This window comes from Mauremys mutica, chromosome 3 (assembly GCF_020497125.1).
Source record: "Mauremys mutica isolate MM-2020 ecotype Southern chromosome 3, ASM2049712v1, whole genome shotgun sequence".
NCBI classification, from domain to species: domain Eukaryota; kingdom Metazoa; phylum Chordata; order Testudines; family Geoemydidae; genus Mauremys; species Mauremys mutica.
Genome location: NC_059074.1, coordinates 135,570,187 through 135,584,965, shown reverse-complemented (window position 1 = coordinate 135,584,965; position 14,779 = coordinate 135,570,187). Strand labels below are relative to the sequence as shown.

Below are 14,779 nucleotides of genomic sequence, written 5' to 3'. Positions count from 1 at the left end.
AACTTCAATTGCATAGAACTTTGTCAATCTTTAACTATTTAATCTGAAATTTCCCCATGTTCTGTGCCTCAGGCATATTTTTCTTTAAATTTCACCATAAAAAGTTCAGTGGCTTCAAATCTATTTCCAACCATTCTTGGAAGAGCTCTAGTGTCAGCCTTTATGATGTACACCAGAGAGGTGCCATTTGCCAACCCCAGTGAAATCCACCTAGATTTAGTCAATTCAGAAAAGACTCTGAAAATCAGTATTTACACTTGTTCAGAGGAATTTATTAAGTTTGCTATGAAAATACCTGAGCATCCATCTGAATTAGGCTTGTTCAAAGCCCCAAAGAGCTCCTGATATGTCAACTGTACTGAGATACTGAACATGCTTCCAGGCCCCAAGAGCTTGAACTCCAAATGGGAAAAAGACATTGCACTGTCCCATAGACTAGGAGGAAACCATCAGGTCTAATCTAGCAACTAATATTAATAATCCTATGAACTTCCCTCACCCTATTATTGAGCAAAGCCTCCTAGCTGTCTTAAGAGGCAGGCAAACAGTCTCTCATTTGACAGATGTAGTAAGAAAAAAACTGTGCAAGGTCACTTCCAACAGATCTGAGAATACAAACCTGCAATCCAGGGGTCGGCAACCTTTCAGAAGTGGTGTGCCGAATCTTCATTTATTTGCTCTAATTTAAGGTTTTGCGTGCCAGTGATACATTTTAACGTTTTTAGAATGTCTCTTTCTGTACGTCTATAATATATAACTAAACTATTGTTGTATATAAAGTAAATAAGGTTTTTAAAAATTTTAAGAAGCTTCAGTTAAAATTAAATTAAACTGCAGAGCCCCCCGGACCAGTGGCCAGGACCTGGGCAGTGAGAGTGCCACTGAAAATCAGCTCGCGTTCCACCTTTGGCACGCATGCCACCTTTGGCACGCATGCCATAGATTGCCTACCCCTGCTGTAATCGCAAACCCAAGTCTCATCCATAGCCATACTGCCTTTTATAATGAATGTGCCAAATCTATGCACTTAGGTGTGCTATCTCTAACCACTAGGCCCCATTTCCTTCATAAGCCAGGAACAGAACCCAGGAATCCTGAATACCAACATTACCCTACTGTCTAGCAAACAGTTGGCAAAGTGTGTGTCAAGTCCTCTCTAGCAGCTGATCCACATTCAGGATGAGAAGATATTACTGCTCTAACTCAAGTGGTAGAGGTCTGTGCTGTGGATTCAAAGGTCCTAGATTCAAACTCTGCTGATAACTCATGCTGAGAGTCAAAATGGCTCCATAAGATGGAGTATCTGGGGGTGGTGGGTTTTTATAGGTTTTTATAATTTATGAAATTACATACAAAAAAACTATCATACAAGATGAAGCAACCAAAAGTTAAGAAGTGCCAGAATTAAGGTTGCTCATGCACATTTAATTCTGTCTCCTCATACGGTTTTATGATGTAACATGATCACCTCTTTTTTTTTTTTTACCATAGGACTCCTGCCTCATTCGGTGCAAAGGATGAACAGTGAATAAAGCAGAAACTTTTAATAAGAGAAAAGCATGTCTTCTCATACTAAAAGCACTACACTGCGACCCAAGTGGATTTTACTTCTGGCTTGGCCACAGACTTTCCACATGTTGTTGAACAAGCCTACTTTTTCATTCTTAAAGTATATTTTGGTAACCATGACAATATGCATAGGCTATTTGTGCACCTCTATTTTCCTATGTGTCTCCTCTTCATCATTTAGGAAAGTCTGCATTCACTACAATGCTACCTGCTGTGAGAATATGCCTGTTCATGAACAAAAGATGTCTATAGCACTAAGAAGTTCAGCAGAACCAAGAAATCAACCTTCACTCAACACCACATCCCAACTTTCATCTCTGTGGCACACTCAAAGACTGGATTCTTGAATTATATCAAAATCTAAAATAATAATAAAAATCTCCATCTTCAGAGCTCTATAACTTTAAATATTATAAAAGTAACAACAGAGATTAAAAATAATAACAACAACAAAAAAGCATTTCCCACTTGTCTAGCACCTGTAACCTGAGTACATCAAATTATTTTTCAAATACTCCACCACACCCCCCTGAGACAGGTAAGAAGGTATATCTGACTCTGCTTTACAGATGGGGAAATTGAGGCACAGAATGTTTGACGTGCCCAAAGTTACAGAGGAAGTTGGTGTCAGAAGAAAGGGTTGGATCATAGGAGTTGCTGTGTCATTCTGTAATCATTTGACCAAGTTTCTCTCCCACTAGTTCACAGCCTATACTGCCTCAATTCTTCTGTATTCCCTTGCACTGTTGTTCTGGTCACCCTCTCTTAATATGAAAATAATTTGTTAGGGCAACAGTTCAGCTAATGTATTGTAAAAAGTTAGTAACTAAAAAATAAGAAAAAAAAGTGCATGGTACCTGAGATAGTTTCATCTGCATGTGGGCAAACACATGAAGAAAACCAACCACTGCATCCCACAGCCTGCTGTGTGCCAGACTCTGCTGGTTCCCTGTACATGGACCCTACCATGCAGATGACAAGAAAAGGAGAACAGGGTTTATATGCAAGAGAATTACATCAAACATTAGGATAAAATTAGAATCAGGGTACCTAAAATATGACCAGTTGAGAGCTGCTACACAAGCATGTTAAGGAAAGCTGAAACATAAATGGAATGACAATTTCATTTGATATCACATTAACAATTACTGTAGAATATCCCTACCACTTCCTTTGCTTTAAGGCAACTAAGGCCACAATTTTCAAAGCTCTGTATAAAGATGGAGTTGAAAAAAATGGATCTCAGTGTTCATGGAACAGTACCAATTTGCACCTTTAAATTGGAATCTCATGGGGGGCACAGATGTTTAGTCTAATTCTCCTCTACTTAAGCAAGTGTAAACCAGGAGTAACAATGATGAGGTTGAGGTAAAAATTTTTTAAGAAGAGATGAATCTCTTGGTTTTTGTTCAGCAAGTTTCACCTGTTGTAAAACACTGTCTGGTGTTACAATGCTATAATATTTTTACAAACATCAGATGATATTTCAAAGGACAACGAATAAGATAATTATTAACACTGTGAACAGAATAGTTTGGGTGTAGCAGGCCAAATCTGTAAGAGCTGTGTGTATACATTTGCATATCTCCAGCTTCTGCTAATACTTATTCAAGCCTGTACTTTCACAATTCACTACTATGAGCTCTAAAATAATTCAGATTTCCATAATGAGGATTTGAATGTGAATAAAAAAGTACAGTCTGTATGCTCAGTCTTTAAATAAATCCTTCCCAAGAGAAATTACAATGATTAGAGGCCTGAATCTTCACTCGTATAGGTTTCATATCTCTGTAAGTCCATTTACTTTCAGTGGAGTTACTCCTGACTTACAATGTGAAAAGAACCTGGCCCTATTTTTTTAAAACATTATTTTTTGAGATAATTTCTCAAAAATAGTTATCAGATAAAGCTACTTTTTGGCTTATCAAAATTATCCTTTGTCTGATTAACATAATTGCCATTATTTCATATAGTGGAGTTTTAAACAATCTCCTGACAGTTAAACCGCAACTTCCATAATGAAAATATTGTGTAATCAGAAAAAAAGGCACCAAATTATTTTTAATCACTTCATATTATCATAAGCAGCATTTCTCACTTGATTATTTTACATGAGGAAAGGCTAGTATATTGTAGCATACTGGTATGTAACATTCACGAAGATATGAATGAATTATATGGGACCTCAATCTGCAAGTAGAGTGCCCACTTATGGGGAAAGAAGTTCTGTATGTGGATAGAGGATCCAATATAGTATAGGATGAATGCTAGTGAACCATGTTAAGGCTGCCTAACATTTTCCCCTAATATTTATCACACTTCCTTTTTTAAGAGAACAATAAAGGGTACATTAAAATTAAAACACAGGAGAATTTTCTTTAAAAATTCTAGCTAGTTACATAGGAAAGAAAAACTACATTAAACAATGTTATGAAGATTGCAAAGTCAAGTACCCAAAAGTTAGGAAATGCCAGAATTCAACACCATTTGAAACACAATTTGACACCATCAGCTCAGGATTAAACAAAGACTGTGAATGGCTTGCCAACTACAAAACCAGTTTCTCCTCCCTTGGTTTTCACACCTCAGCTGCTAGAAGAGAACCTCATCCTCCCTGATTGAACTAACCTTGTTATCTCTAGCCTGCTTCTTGCTTGCATATTTATACCTGCCTCTGGAAATTTCCACTACTTGCATCCGATGAAGTGGGTATTCACCCACGAAAGCTCATGCTCCAGAACGTCTGTTAGTCTATAAGGTGTCATAGGACTCTTTGCTGCTTTTACAGATCCAGACTAACACGGCTACCCCTCTGATACTTGCCAGAATTCAAGTTTTTCCATAGGACCAAGCTTCCAAGGAAGTAGTAGTGACAAAAAAACCTAACTGGCTTCAAGACTGAGCTTGATAAGTTTATGGAGTAGAGGATATGATGAGACTGCCTACAATGGCATGAAGCCGATCTGCAACTGCTAGTAGCAAAGATCTCCAACGGTGGGTGATGGGATACTAGATGGGAAGGGCTCTGAGATACTACAGAAAATTATTTTCCAGATGTCTGGCTGCGGATCTTGCCCACATGTTCAAGGTCTAACTGATCACCATATATGGGGTCAGGAAGGAATTTTCCCCTGGGTCAGCCTGACAGAGACCATGCGATTTTTTCCTTCCTCTTCAGCATGGGGCATGGATCACTTGCAGGTTTAAACTAGTGTAAATGGTGGAGTCTCTTTAACTTGAAGTCTCTAAATCAAGATTTGAGGAATTCAGGAACTCACAGAGTTTATGGATCTTTTACAGGAGTGGGTGGGTGAGATTCTGTTGCCTGCAATAGGCAGAAGGTCAGACTAGATGAGCATGATAGTCCCTTCTGGCCTTAAAGTCTATGAGTCCCTTGCCTCAGTCAGTGCACAGAATGAATGGTTCTCACAGAATGACACAGCTATTCAGTTTTTTTCTTATCTTTCAATGTGTGGCTCCATATTTTATTTGTTGCACCCCTTCTAAGCCCTGCACTCAGTACACAATTATTAATATCTTCTAGAACTTTTCTATGGCACTCATTACATTCTGCCAGCAGTTTCTTCTTGTTTATTGCAAAGAGGGCCCAGATCAAGCAAGTCTCTGCACATCTGAAACGTGGCAATATGTCATGGGGAGAGAGTTTTCTCAAACAGTGTATTTAGAGCTTTATCGTCAGCCCTAGCACCTTACACTCCAGCCAGAAACTGACAAGAAGCCAGAGCTGATTGAATATGCCACATAATATTCCACTTACTAAGCACATAGCCACATTCTACATTAGTTTTACTTTTCAGATAAAGTAAATGTGAAGAATGCATTAGGATGCATTGCAGTAGTACAGTCGTGAGGTGCAAAACCAAATTATAATGGCAAGGTTCCTGTTGGAAAGAAAAGGACACAACGGGCTACATATTGGGACACAAGCAGTCTTGGTTAGAAAAGAGGAGATAATTCAATGATATCTGGGAATCTGCTAGATTCTTAGGTTGCAAAAAAATAACAAATGGCTACTACACATATTTCAAAACATTATTTCTTACTAATTTCATGCAAATGACAATGTGAGCAGCTTACCTGAATATACTCTGTGAGAGTATTGAAGACCTGTTTTGCAACTTGAATTGCTTTGGAGAAATTACGTTGTCCTTGCTCATCAATAACATCCTTCCCAGAATAATACCAGTAGAAATCACTAATTGATTCCTGTAAAACAGATGTAGGAAACAACATACACAGGTCAGATATTCAAACTGCCACTCCTGGGTTTGTCAGCATTTTCATAAAGTAGACTTAAAAAACAAACTTAGTTGTGAGCCAAAAATTTTTTTTCCATTCATTCATATGGATTTAAAATAATCTCAGAGATTTTCGGTATCATCAACATAATGCATTCTCTCTCTCATTGCCAGTGAAACTCACAGGGAAAAACAAAACAAAACCAAAAATTCCTTCAAAAATCTAACTTTTGTCTTGATTACCTGGGCTTTTTATTTATTTCAAGCTTTACACAAACATAAGGGTTCTTAAACTGAATAAATCATTAACACGGTGCTGTGTGCTGTTCATGTGAACTATTGTCTTTATACTGTCTTTATACTTTCTGCCTGTCAGCTAGCTAAATCAAGGAACTGAATATTCTTTGTGCACAGAATTCTTTTTTCCATCTCCTTTAAAGAATGCCAGTTGAAACTTCATCAAAATGAGCCAGAAAACATAAAAGGGTTTATTGTTGTTGTTACCACCGAGCCTCTAAAGAACTTGCAAGGTCACACAGTAATACTGACAACAGCAACGACAACTAGAAAAGGATTGATTTTCCACATACTGGAATTTTTAGAAACAACAACAAGAAAAAAAAATGCTAAAAGGAAATTGTATTGGTTAAATTAAAAAAAAAGATACAGGTGTGCAGTAATGTGGATTTTCAGACATATAGGTAAAATGATGAATATGTTTACTGCAGTACTCCTTCTATGTGCTTCATGCACATGATTCAGGAAAAGGAATGAGATGTTCTGCATTACCCTTTGATGGATTATGACAATGTGACACTTTCCCAGAGAAATGGGATTTTGATATTATCTCTTTGAACTAAAGCTAATTAGCACAAATTGTTCAGAGGCTCAGTTTGGATAGGAACCCCAGATCAGACTGAAGCCTCCAAATAGTACAGAACATTGCAGCACATCTCCTCAGCAACACAGACTATGATGAACACATGAAATCTGTCTTCCACTCTCTACACTGGCTCCTGATAGAACATCAAGTCAAGTTCAAAGTGTTAGTCCCTATTTTCAGGGCACTCTATGGCCTGGGCCTAGAGTATTTAAAAGATTCCCTAAAGCTCCAGGATGAAGACCATGGTTGACAACTATGCTCCTCTGGCACAATGAAACTCTCTACAATAAAGGTAAAGCTTGTTTGAAGGAGACAGAACTTTCTTGGTCTGTGTGTGTGGAATGAACTCCCCCAGGAACTAAGGATCATCACAAACCTCACCACATTTAGCTCCAAGTGCAAGGTGCAGTTCTTTGATCTTGCCTTCTCTAATATATATGCATAGCAATGTGTGTGTGTTCACACAAACACATGCACTCATTGCTAAGCGTTTGAATATACACATTAAAAAAAACCCTCCCCACTGTACAAGATGAGAGAACAAACAATATGTTGCCAGATGTGTACTCATGTCACTAAACACGGCTGGAAGGTGCTAAAATACTACAGTGCTGAACACAGCATAAAACCTATATGGAATAGAATAGGATTATGTACTTGAAATGGATAATCTCCAATATCCAGTAACCTGTGATAATTCCACATCATGATGCAAGGAAATGGGTCAAATGGTCACCATAGAGAATACTGAAAATGCATACTGTGATTGGGCAAAACCATAGGTTAGGGCTGAGCAGGTGCTGAGAACATATGAGCAGCAGAAAAACCTTTTCTTATTTTATGCAGTAGTACTCAATTTTTTTCATAGTAGGACCCCATACTATCTAGCCAAGAACTGCCTCCCATTTAACAATATGGAGTTTAAGTGTCTCCTTTTAGCCTGTCTCTTCTGTTGCTGCTGTGGCTGCGACTTCTGGTGAAGGAGGCATAAATGAAGTCAGATGAAGGGAATTGCTTCTGGAAACAGAGCATGAACCTCCATCTCTAGCTCGGCTGTAAGTCTGGTCTTTCCATCCAAGTTCTGTTGTCTCAACTTTTCCAACCTTGCTAATAATCTCTTGCTGTCAGAAAGGAGATCTTGCACCTTGGATTGAGCTTCCTGAAAGCTAGAATGTCAGTGGGGAGTGATGTCAGACATCACAGATCTCACCAGTGTATCCGATGTACCATAGGAAACACAGAGGCCTAACTGGGAACCCATGAAATGCCCAGTGAAAACGTCTTTTGCTGCCATCTTCTGCTCCCCAAGGAAATGATTTAGCAAACGGAAAACCCAGTCCCAAAACCTGGAATTGATATCAGACTATCTCCAAGAAGCAGCTCCAGATCCCTTTTTCAGTGTCTTCAAAAATGGAGTATGAGGGATATTCAAGTGCAACAGTATTGTGATGAATGTGTAATATACTGGTAAATGTAATGTAGGCTAGTTTACTCATAATCAAAGCAAAATAAAGCATCTCTATGTTAAGGCACACGAGGTATAGATGGAAATAGTAAAAGGAAGCTACCTGTATTTATTTGAAATTAGTATGTAAAATGGATTTACCTGAACTCTCAGTAAGTAATCCACAGTGGAGATGATAATATTGACAGTTGTGTTGTTACCAGTTTGAGTTCTCAAATAATTCTGAAAATCTAAAAATGAGAGGATGAGTTCAAGTTAAAATCTCAAATATTTTCAGAACTATTTATTAAAATAAATTCTGGTATAATCCATTGGTCAAAACCTACTTTAAAGATTTGAAACATCTTTTAAGTAATTTTCCTGTTTAAATCCATATTTTAATTCAATGAACCGTTTACCTCTTCCTGAATGGTATCATCTTATTGAGGAGATCATGTAACAGTTTACAAGTTCTAATATCTGCTTTCTCCTGTGAACATAGTATAAGTTTGACTTGATCTCACTTATCTCAATTTTACACTGATGTCACTACATTAACATCACGGGAATTATTCCTGATTTACACTAGTCTAAATGAGATCCGAATGAAATCTTATGCCATTACTGATGACAATGATATGAATATGTTTGACAGCTATAAACTGGAATCTTTTTTTATAAAGCCACAAAGTATATGAGTAAGTGAACTAATATTAAAAACACTTTAAAAGAAATTGCTAGTATTTCTTGCTTTTATATATGAAAAATTATTGTTCCTTCTTCAATGAAGATTTCCTGCATGCAGGGCCAGTGCAACCATTTAGGCGACCTAGGCGGTCGCCTAGGACACTAGGATTTGGGGGGCAGCATTTTCTTCGGCGGCAACTGCGGCGGCCAGCTCTTTGGCTGCCCCGGTCACGGCCGGCATTTAGGCGGAGGGAGTTGGGGCAGGGGGGCGCGGGGAGGGCCACCTGCAGCAAGTAACGGGGGGGAGAGGCATGCAAGGGAACTCCCCACCCCAGCTCACCCCTGCTCCGCCTCCTCCCCGAGCACGCTGTGGCTGCTTCACTTCTCCCGCCTCCCAGGCTTGCGGGCCAGGAGGGGGAGAGTTGCCATGGTGCGGGGGGTGCCTCAGGGCGGAGGGGGTGTGGGGAGCTGCCGCACGGCTCCCTGGGGTGGGGGAGCTTCCGCAGGGTGGGTGCCTCAGAGCAGATGGGGGGAGCTGCCATGGGGGAGAGGGGGAGGCTCAGGGCGGGGTGGGGGTGGGGAGCCACCGCAGGGCTCGGGGATGGGGGAGGGCGCAAGGTGGAAGTTTCGCCTAGGATGAGAAACATCCTTGCACCGGCCCTGCCCACATGCTCCTGGAATGACATTTAAGCCCCTTAACCACCTTCAGTGACAACCAGAACTCTAAAAATACTGTGCATGCCAACGTATAATATATTCACTGCAAAGCCCTCCATTGAGATTTTCCTCTCATTTAGTGATCAGGAGCTAAAACTAGAGAACACTTCATTTTCTATTTAATTTACCTTTCACATAGTTCTTGCTCCAGGAGTTATCATTTTGTAACCCTTTTTTTCCCCCTCCCAATGTTTAAATGAACAAGGAAACTTGACATTTTAACTCCACATAAATATTTTTTCTTTCATGTACAGTTCAGCTACTCAGGAACCTTTCATAATATTTCCTTAAAACTTGCCAAGCCTTCAGCACTGATGAGCTTTTATCCCTGGTTACCATCACCTTGGCTCAGCTGACTGGCAGCCTGCCCACAAACCTGAACTGTGTCCTTCACAAAGCAACTGGAGGAAGCGGAAGAGGTCACAGGTGAATTCGTCATCCTGCATTACCTTTTCTCCTGTGGAAAGCCAGATGGAGGTACAAATTATCACAGACTGTCAACTAGCTCACCACTCCCCCTTACCAAATCTCCGCATTTAATCTGTAGTCACCATTAACAAACAAACATACAAAATGCAATTTTATAGCCACTATTCTATCTGAAGCATGGCATGTGGCTGGCAGGTGGGTGCTATTTCTCTTCCATAAGAAAAGAACATTAACATTTCAAGACACAAATTTCTCTCTATAAAATGTGGCAGCATGGGCTTGGCAACATTTTAGAAAAACTCCGTCATTTATACTCTTCTTTTGTTTTTGTTGGCATGAAGTCTGCATCATGTACAAAGGTTAATACTGGATTTACTTTGTTCTAATGTCTGACAAATATTGACAGCCTGAAAAATTAATCAAGTATTGTAGAAAAGAGACCTATATATATATATTAAAGCAAAATAAGCCAACAACTTTATAGACATTTATGTTCTCAGAAAACACTTAACCTGGGATTTTCAAAGGAGTCTAAAAGAGCTAGGCAACCAATTCTCATTGAAAGCCAGTGGATATTAGGCACCTAATTCCCATAGTTCTGGTTAACCAAAGCACCAAGTATGTGCTTAAGTGTTTTTTCTGAATAGGGCTGGACTTCAGCATGTCCTTAAGGACTTTTGCAGAACTAGGCACTATGGCCTAGTTTTTCTGTAGATAGCAGTTATCCAGGTGTTTAGAGCTTAAAAGATCTCCAGACTTGCTTAAGAAAATCTGGTACATAACATGGTCTCCATTCAATTAATGCACCTCTACAATTGTATCAGTACAGAGAGTCAATCTGGAAGTTTAAATGAGAAAAGGAGAAGCATTAGTGGCTCTAGGAAAGATCAGGGATTAACAAAGTTGGACTGGAAGCTTGATAAATTGGCACAGAGGGAAGACATAAGAGCAAGCAAAACTACACTGGGGTATTAAAGGCAAATGATTTCATTATTAGGGCTTTATACAAATAGTTTGGGGACAAATGGTGTCTTGGCAAAAATGGAAACTTTTTTTTTAAATACAGAGAATTTTAATGTGCAATCATTTGTTACTTGATGATGGCATGAAACTAAACGACAAAAATGCAAGTAAATTGAAAAAGTACAGTATATTAATTCTGAGAGTTTTCTTAAAAATAGGAGGCATTTTGGACTGGTACCTGAACTTCCATATCCAATGTGATATTAAGAACATTATCCTTTTCAGTTGGTGAATAAAAGAAATAATGAGAGTTAAACAAAAATATAAAAATTCTCACAGACTGGAAGTGCTTGAATTAGACAGTATATATTCATATATATAAAATGTATAAACAGGAATATGGTTGGATGCTTACTGTACATAAAAAATATGAATGATTACAATTACAAATAGCCAATGGACTTACCAGTCCGCAGTCTGTGACTTTCAAAGTGAGAGGCTTCAGTATAATGGTAGGGTTAGGAAGCAAAACCATTTTGAAAACTAATGTGAACATTAAAAGAAGTATATAAAATCATTTCACTCTTTTCTCTGTTGGCCAGCAAGACACAATATTTGGTGACCAAACCAAGTATCACCAGGTATACATAAAAATGTGGCAAACATAGGGAGACTTAAAATGTTTTTTCCACCCCCTAGTTCTTGGTGCATTCTCACTGAAATGGCAAAAAGAAAAAAAAATTGCATAGTCTTCTCCCTGACAATGAACCAAGTACTACAGATGATCTTTAACACAATTTGTTTCTGGGTCAGACATTTATACCAGATACATAGCTTTTCAACTGTACAAGATTGAAAATCCTTACAACTAATTAAATAACGAAACACAAAAGACTAAAAGAGGATCCTGTGCACACAAGTAGTACATTAATCAACATGGGTTCAATTCTGCAAGATGCTTAAACACTTTGCTGGACTTGGAATGTTCAGCATCTTGCAATATCGAGCATTTTATTTTTATAACTCAATTGGATTCCTCATGTTTTAATATTAAGTATGTGCTTAAGTGCTTTGCTGGATAGGGGCCAGAATGCTAAGAACCTTGCAGAATCTCAATTACCTTTATGGAACCTGAGCCTGCAAAAACATAAGCATGTAAATGAGACTTCGATGACTTCAAGGGGATAACACATGTAAGGAAAATTAAACATACGTAAGTGTTTGCAGGATCAAGCCTACGAAAGGCCTAACTACACATTCCTTGATTATCCAAATCTCTCACCGACTTCAGTGGCAGTTTGGCATGAACAAAGAACACAAATCAAGACTATTATGGGAATGTTATAAAAAACTGCATTAATAATTTAGATTTCAATATTCCAGTAAAATTGATCTATGTTACTCTTACAGTTAAAGATTGTTTCAAGATAACTTTTTTTTCATAGAGCAAATATTTCACATGTATTTTATTTAGGTCCCTCCCACTCCCTATTTTAAAAAAAAATGTTTGTCAGGTGAATATTTTCTTTTCTTCTAAAGGAAATTTGACTCTGCCATACCGCTAGCTGACCACTTTCACTTGGAAAAGGTGTGTGTGGGGGGGGAGAGAAGCATAAAAAGTGACAGGAAAAATAAATTCAGTAGATGCAGCAAAATTAGGACCTCAATTGAGGAAAATATTTAAATATTTAAGCACAAGAACACTGCAGCATGCTTTCTTGAATTAAGGCCTAGGTGAGGTGAGAGTGTTAAAGTAGTATAGTCACAAGAAAAAATGGTTGCTTTTTTACACAAACTACTGCACAAAGCTTGGCAGGAGCTTTGAACAGCACTTAATCTGCACTGTTTTCTCACTTTCATTTCTCACTTTCATTCTCACACAAAAAGTTTCTCAGAAACAATTAATATTCATATTGAACTTGATAACACAAGGTTCTGAGCACTCCAGGCATGGATTTTAATGGAATACTCATGTGCTTAAATAGAGCACGTACTTAAGTCCCTATTTCAGCAAAGCACTTAAAAGCATATGCTTAGCTGAATCAAGGCCTAAGAACTTTGCTGGGTCGAGACCATAGTGCTTATTACCTGGCAATACTGAGTGTCCTGTGCCTGGCTTTTAAGTGGTTCTGTGTGTAGTGAATATTAAAAATATATATATTAAAAATATACATAAAATAACACTAGATAAAAATTTGGTGCTATTAAAAACTTCAGCATCACTTTGACTATGGTGAGAGGGAAAGTCCAAAGTAAGAGGAATGGTTGAGAAGGCCTTTAAAAATGTAAATCATTTGATAATGTCCTTTAAAGTGGCTGAAAATATTTATTTTTATTTCCTCTCCTACCATTTCACCTCCCTCTCAATGCCTCTCCACTTTTGCTTTTCTTTCTTTTCCCCTTCTCAGCTTTTGGAGACATTCAGGGAAGGTGGGGAGGGACAGGAAAGCCTTGAATTAAATGATAGCAATATTCCTTTATAATGAAATCATTTCCTGACACATCAACTTCACTATAAGAATCAGTTTGCTGTAAAAGAAATTGCAATTTGCACACTGCAAAGCATTTGGTTCTTTCATTCAATGTCTCTATAGAGATGGTTTCATAACCGCTGAATTACTGCAAGTGCGTTTTCATTGAGATAATGAAAGACTGTCTTTTGAGGTTTTGTTATTTCAGTTTTATCCTCCCTCCTAGTACATTGGATCTGATCATTCACAGTACCTCATGGAAAAATGTATTTACATCTGTGTAAAATGAGTACTAATCATACACAAAATTATACCAAGTCAGAAAGGTAGTGTTGTATGCCTCCTATCACAAGGAACAAAGGCAGGTGGATCAGACCCATAGATTCCTTTTTAAAAACAAATTATTTATATGTTTCAATGTTCATCACAAGCAGTTTTGAGCAGTATGCCTGTACTGATTACAGAGATCAAATTCTTCTGACCAATAAAATATCTGAATCTCTTTTATGACGACAAATCCTTGGCATTAAAAAAAATAGGCCATAATCTGACTCAGAAACTAATGCTGGTAATATTAGCATTTTTTCAGGATACAAACACTATTTAATGACTACAGAGAGGTGTCTCTTTGGAGACTACAAGTTACACATCTGGAATTCAGATCCATTTCTTTGCTTAAAATCTAAGCAAGCTACTTTTGGTGTCACGTACACAAATTTATGCCTCCACACACATACATTTATACATATAGTGTACTTACAAACATACATATTGCATATAGCATGACTTAGGGAAGTGAGTCACTGCTTAGGTTAGCTTCAATTGATGTGATGTATATACTATAGTACATTTGATTAAACATGTAACTATTTGGTTAAAATGCTGCCATTGCCCATGTTGCACGTAAATGGTATGGTTACACACATGAATGGCTTTATGCCTACAGTGTGTGCAGTTGTGAGTCTGATTCTGTGATGTATACAAACAGAAGCGATGTCTGCAGTAAAATAAAAATAAGATTGAATGTAACAAGCATACATATCGCCTTGAAAGTGTTTGAATCTTGGTTCATTAATTCTTTCCTAGTCTCCATTTTGAAATCCCCACTGCTATTAATATTTAAACAGATTTGTGGGACATTATATATTAAAAAATACTGACCATTCTAAAAGGCACAAGGGCCCAATTGTGATGAATGCACAACTGTCAAACAGCAAGGATCTGCCATAGTAACACCAATTAATATATTTCCACTAAAAGATCCAGAAATTGTTCCGCTGAGTTACCAGTGCCACAAGTCTGTCATTGTCTCTTTATTGCCCCTCAGTTGCAATAAATCTCATAGGAAACAGACCAT

At 38.1% G+C, this 14,779-nt stretch overlaps 1 protein-coding gene across 1 annotated transcript in view; it reads right to left on the bottom strand.

Annotated features, from left to right (window-relative positions):
- Nucleotides 1-14,779, bottom strand: part of RYR2 (ryanodine receptor 2) — a gene marked incomplete at its 5' end in the record, with an annotated part of 534,914 nt that overhangs the window by 65,637 nt on the left and 454,498 nt on the right. The window contains 4 exons of the mRNA XM_045010317.1: nt 2,427-2,531; nt 5,668-5,796; nt 8,318-8,406; nt 9,936-10,016. Of these exons, the coding sequence (XP_044866252.1) occupies nt 2,427-2,531; nt 5,668-5,796; nt 8,318-8,406; nt 9,936-10,016 (404 nt within the window). The remainder of the gene's footprint in view (nt 1-2,426; nt 2,532-5,667; nt 5,797-8,317; nt 8,407-9,935; nt 10,017-14,779) is intronic.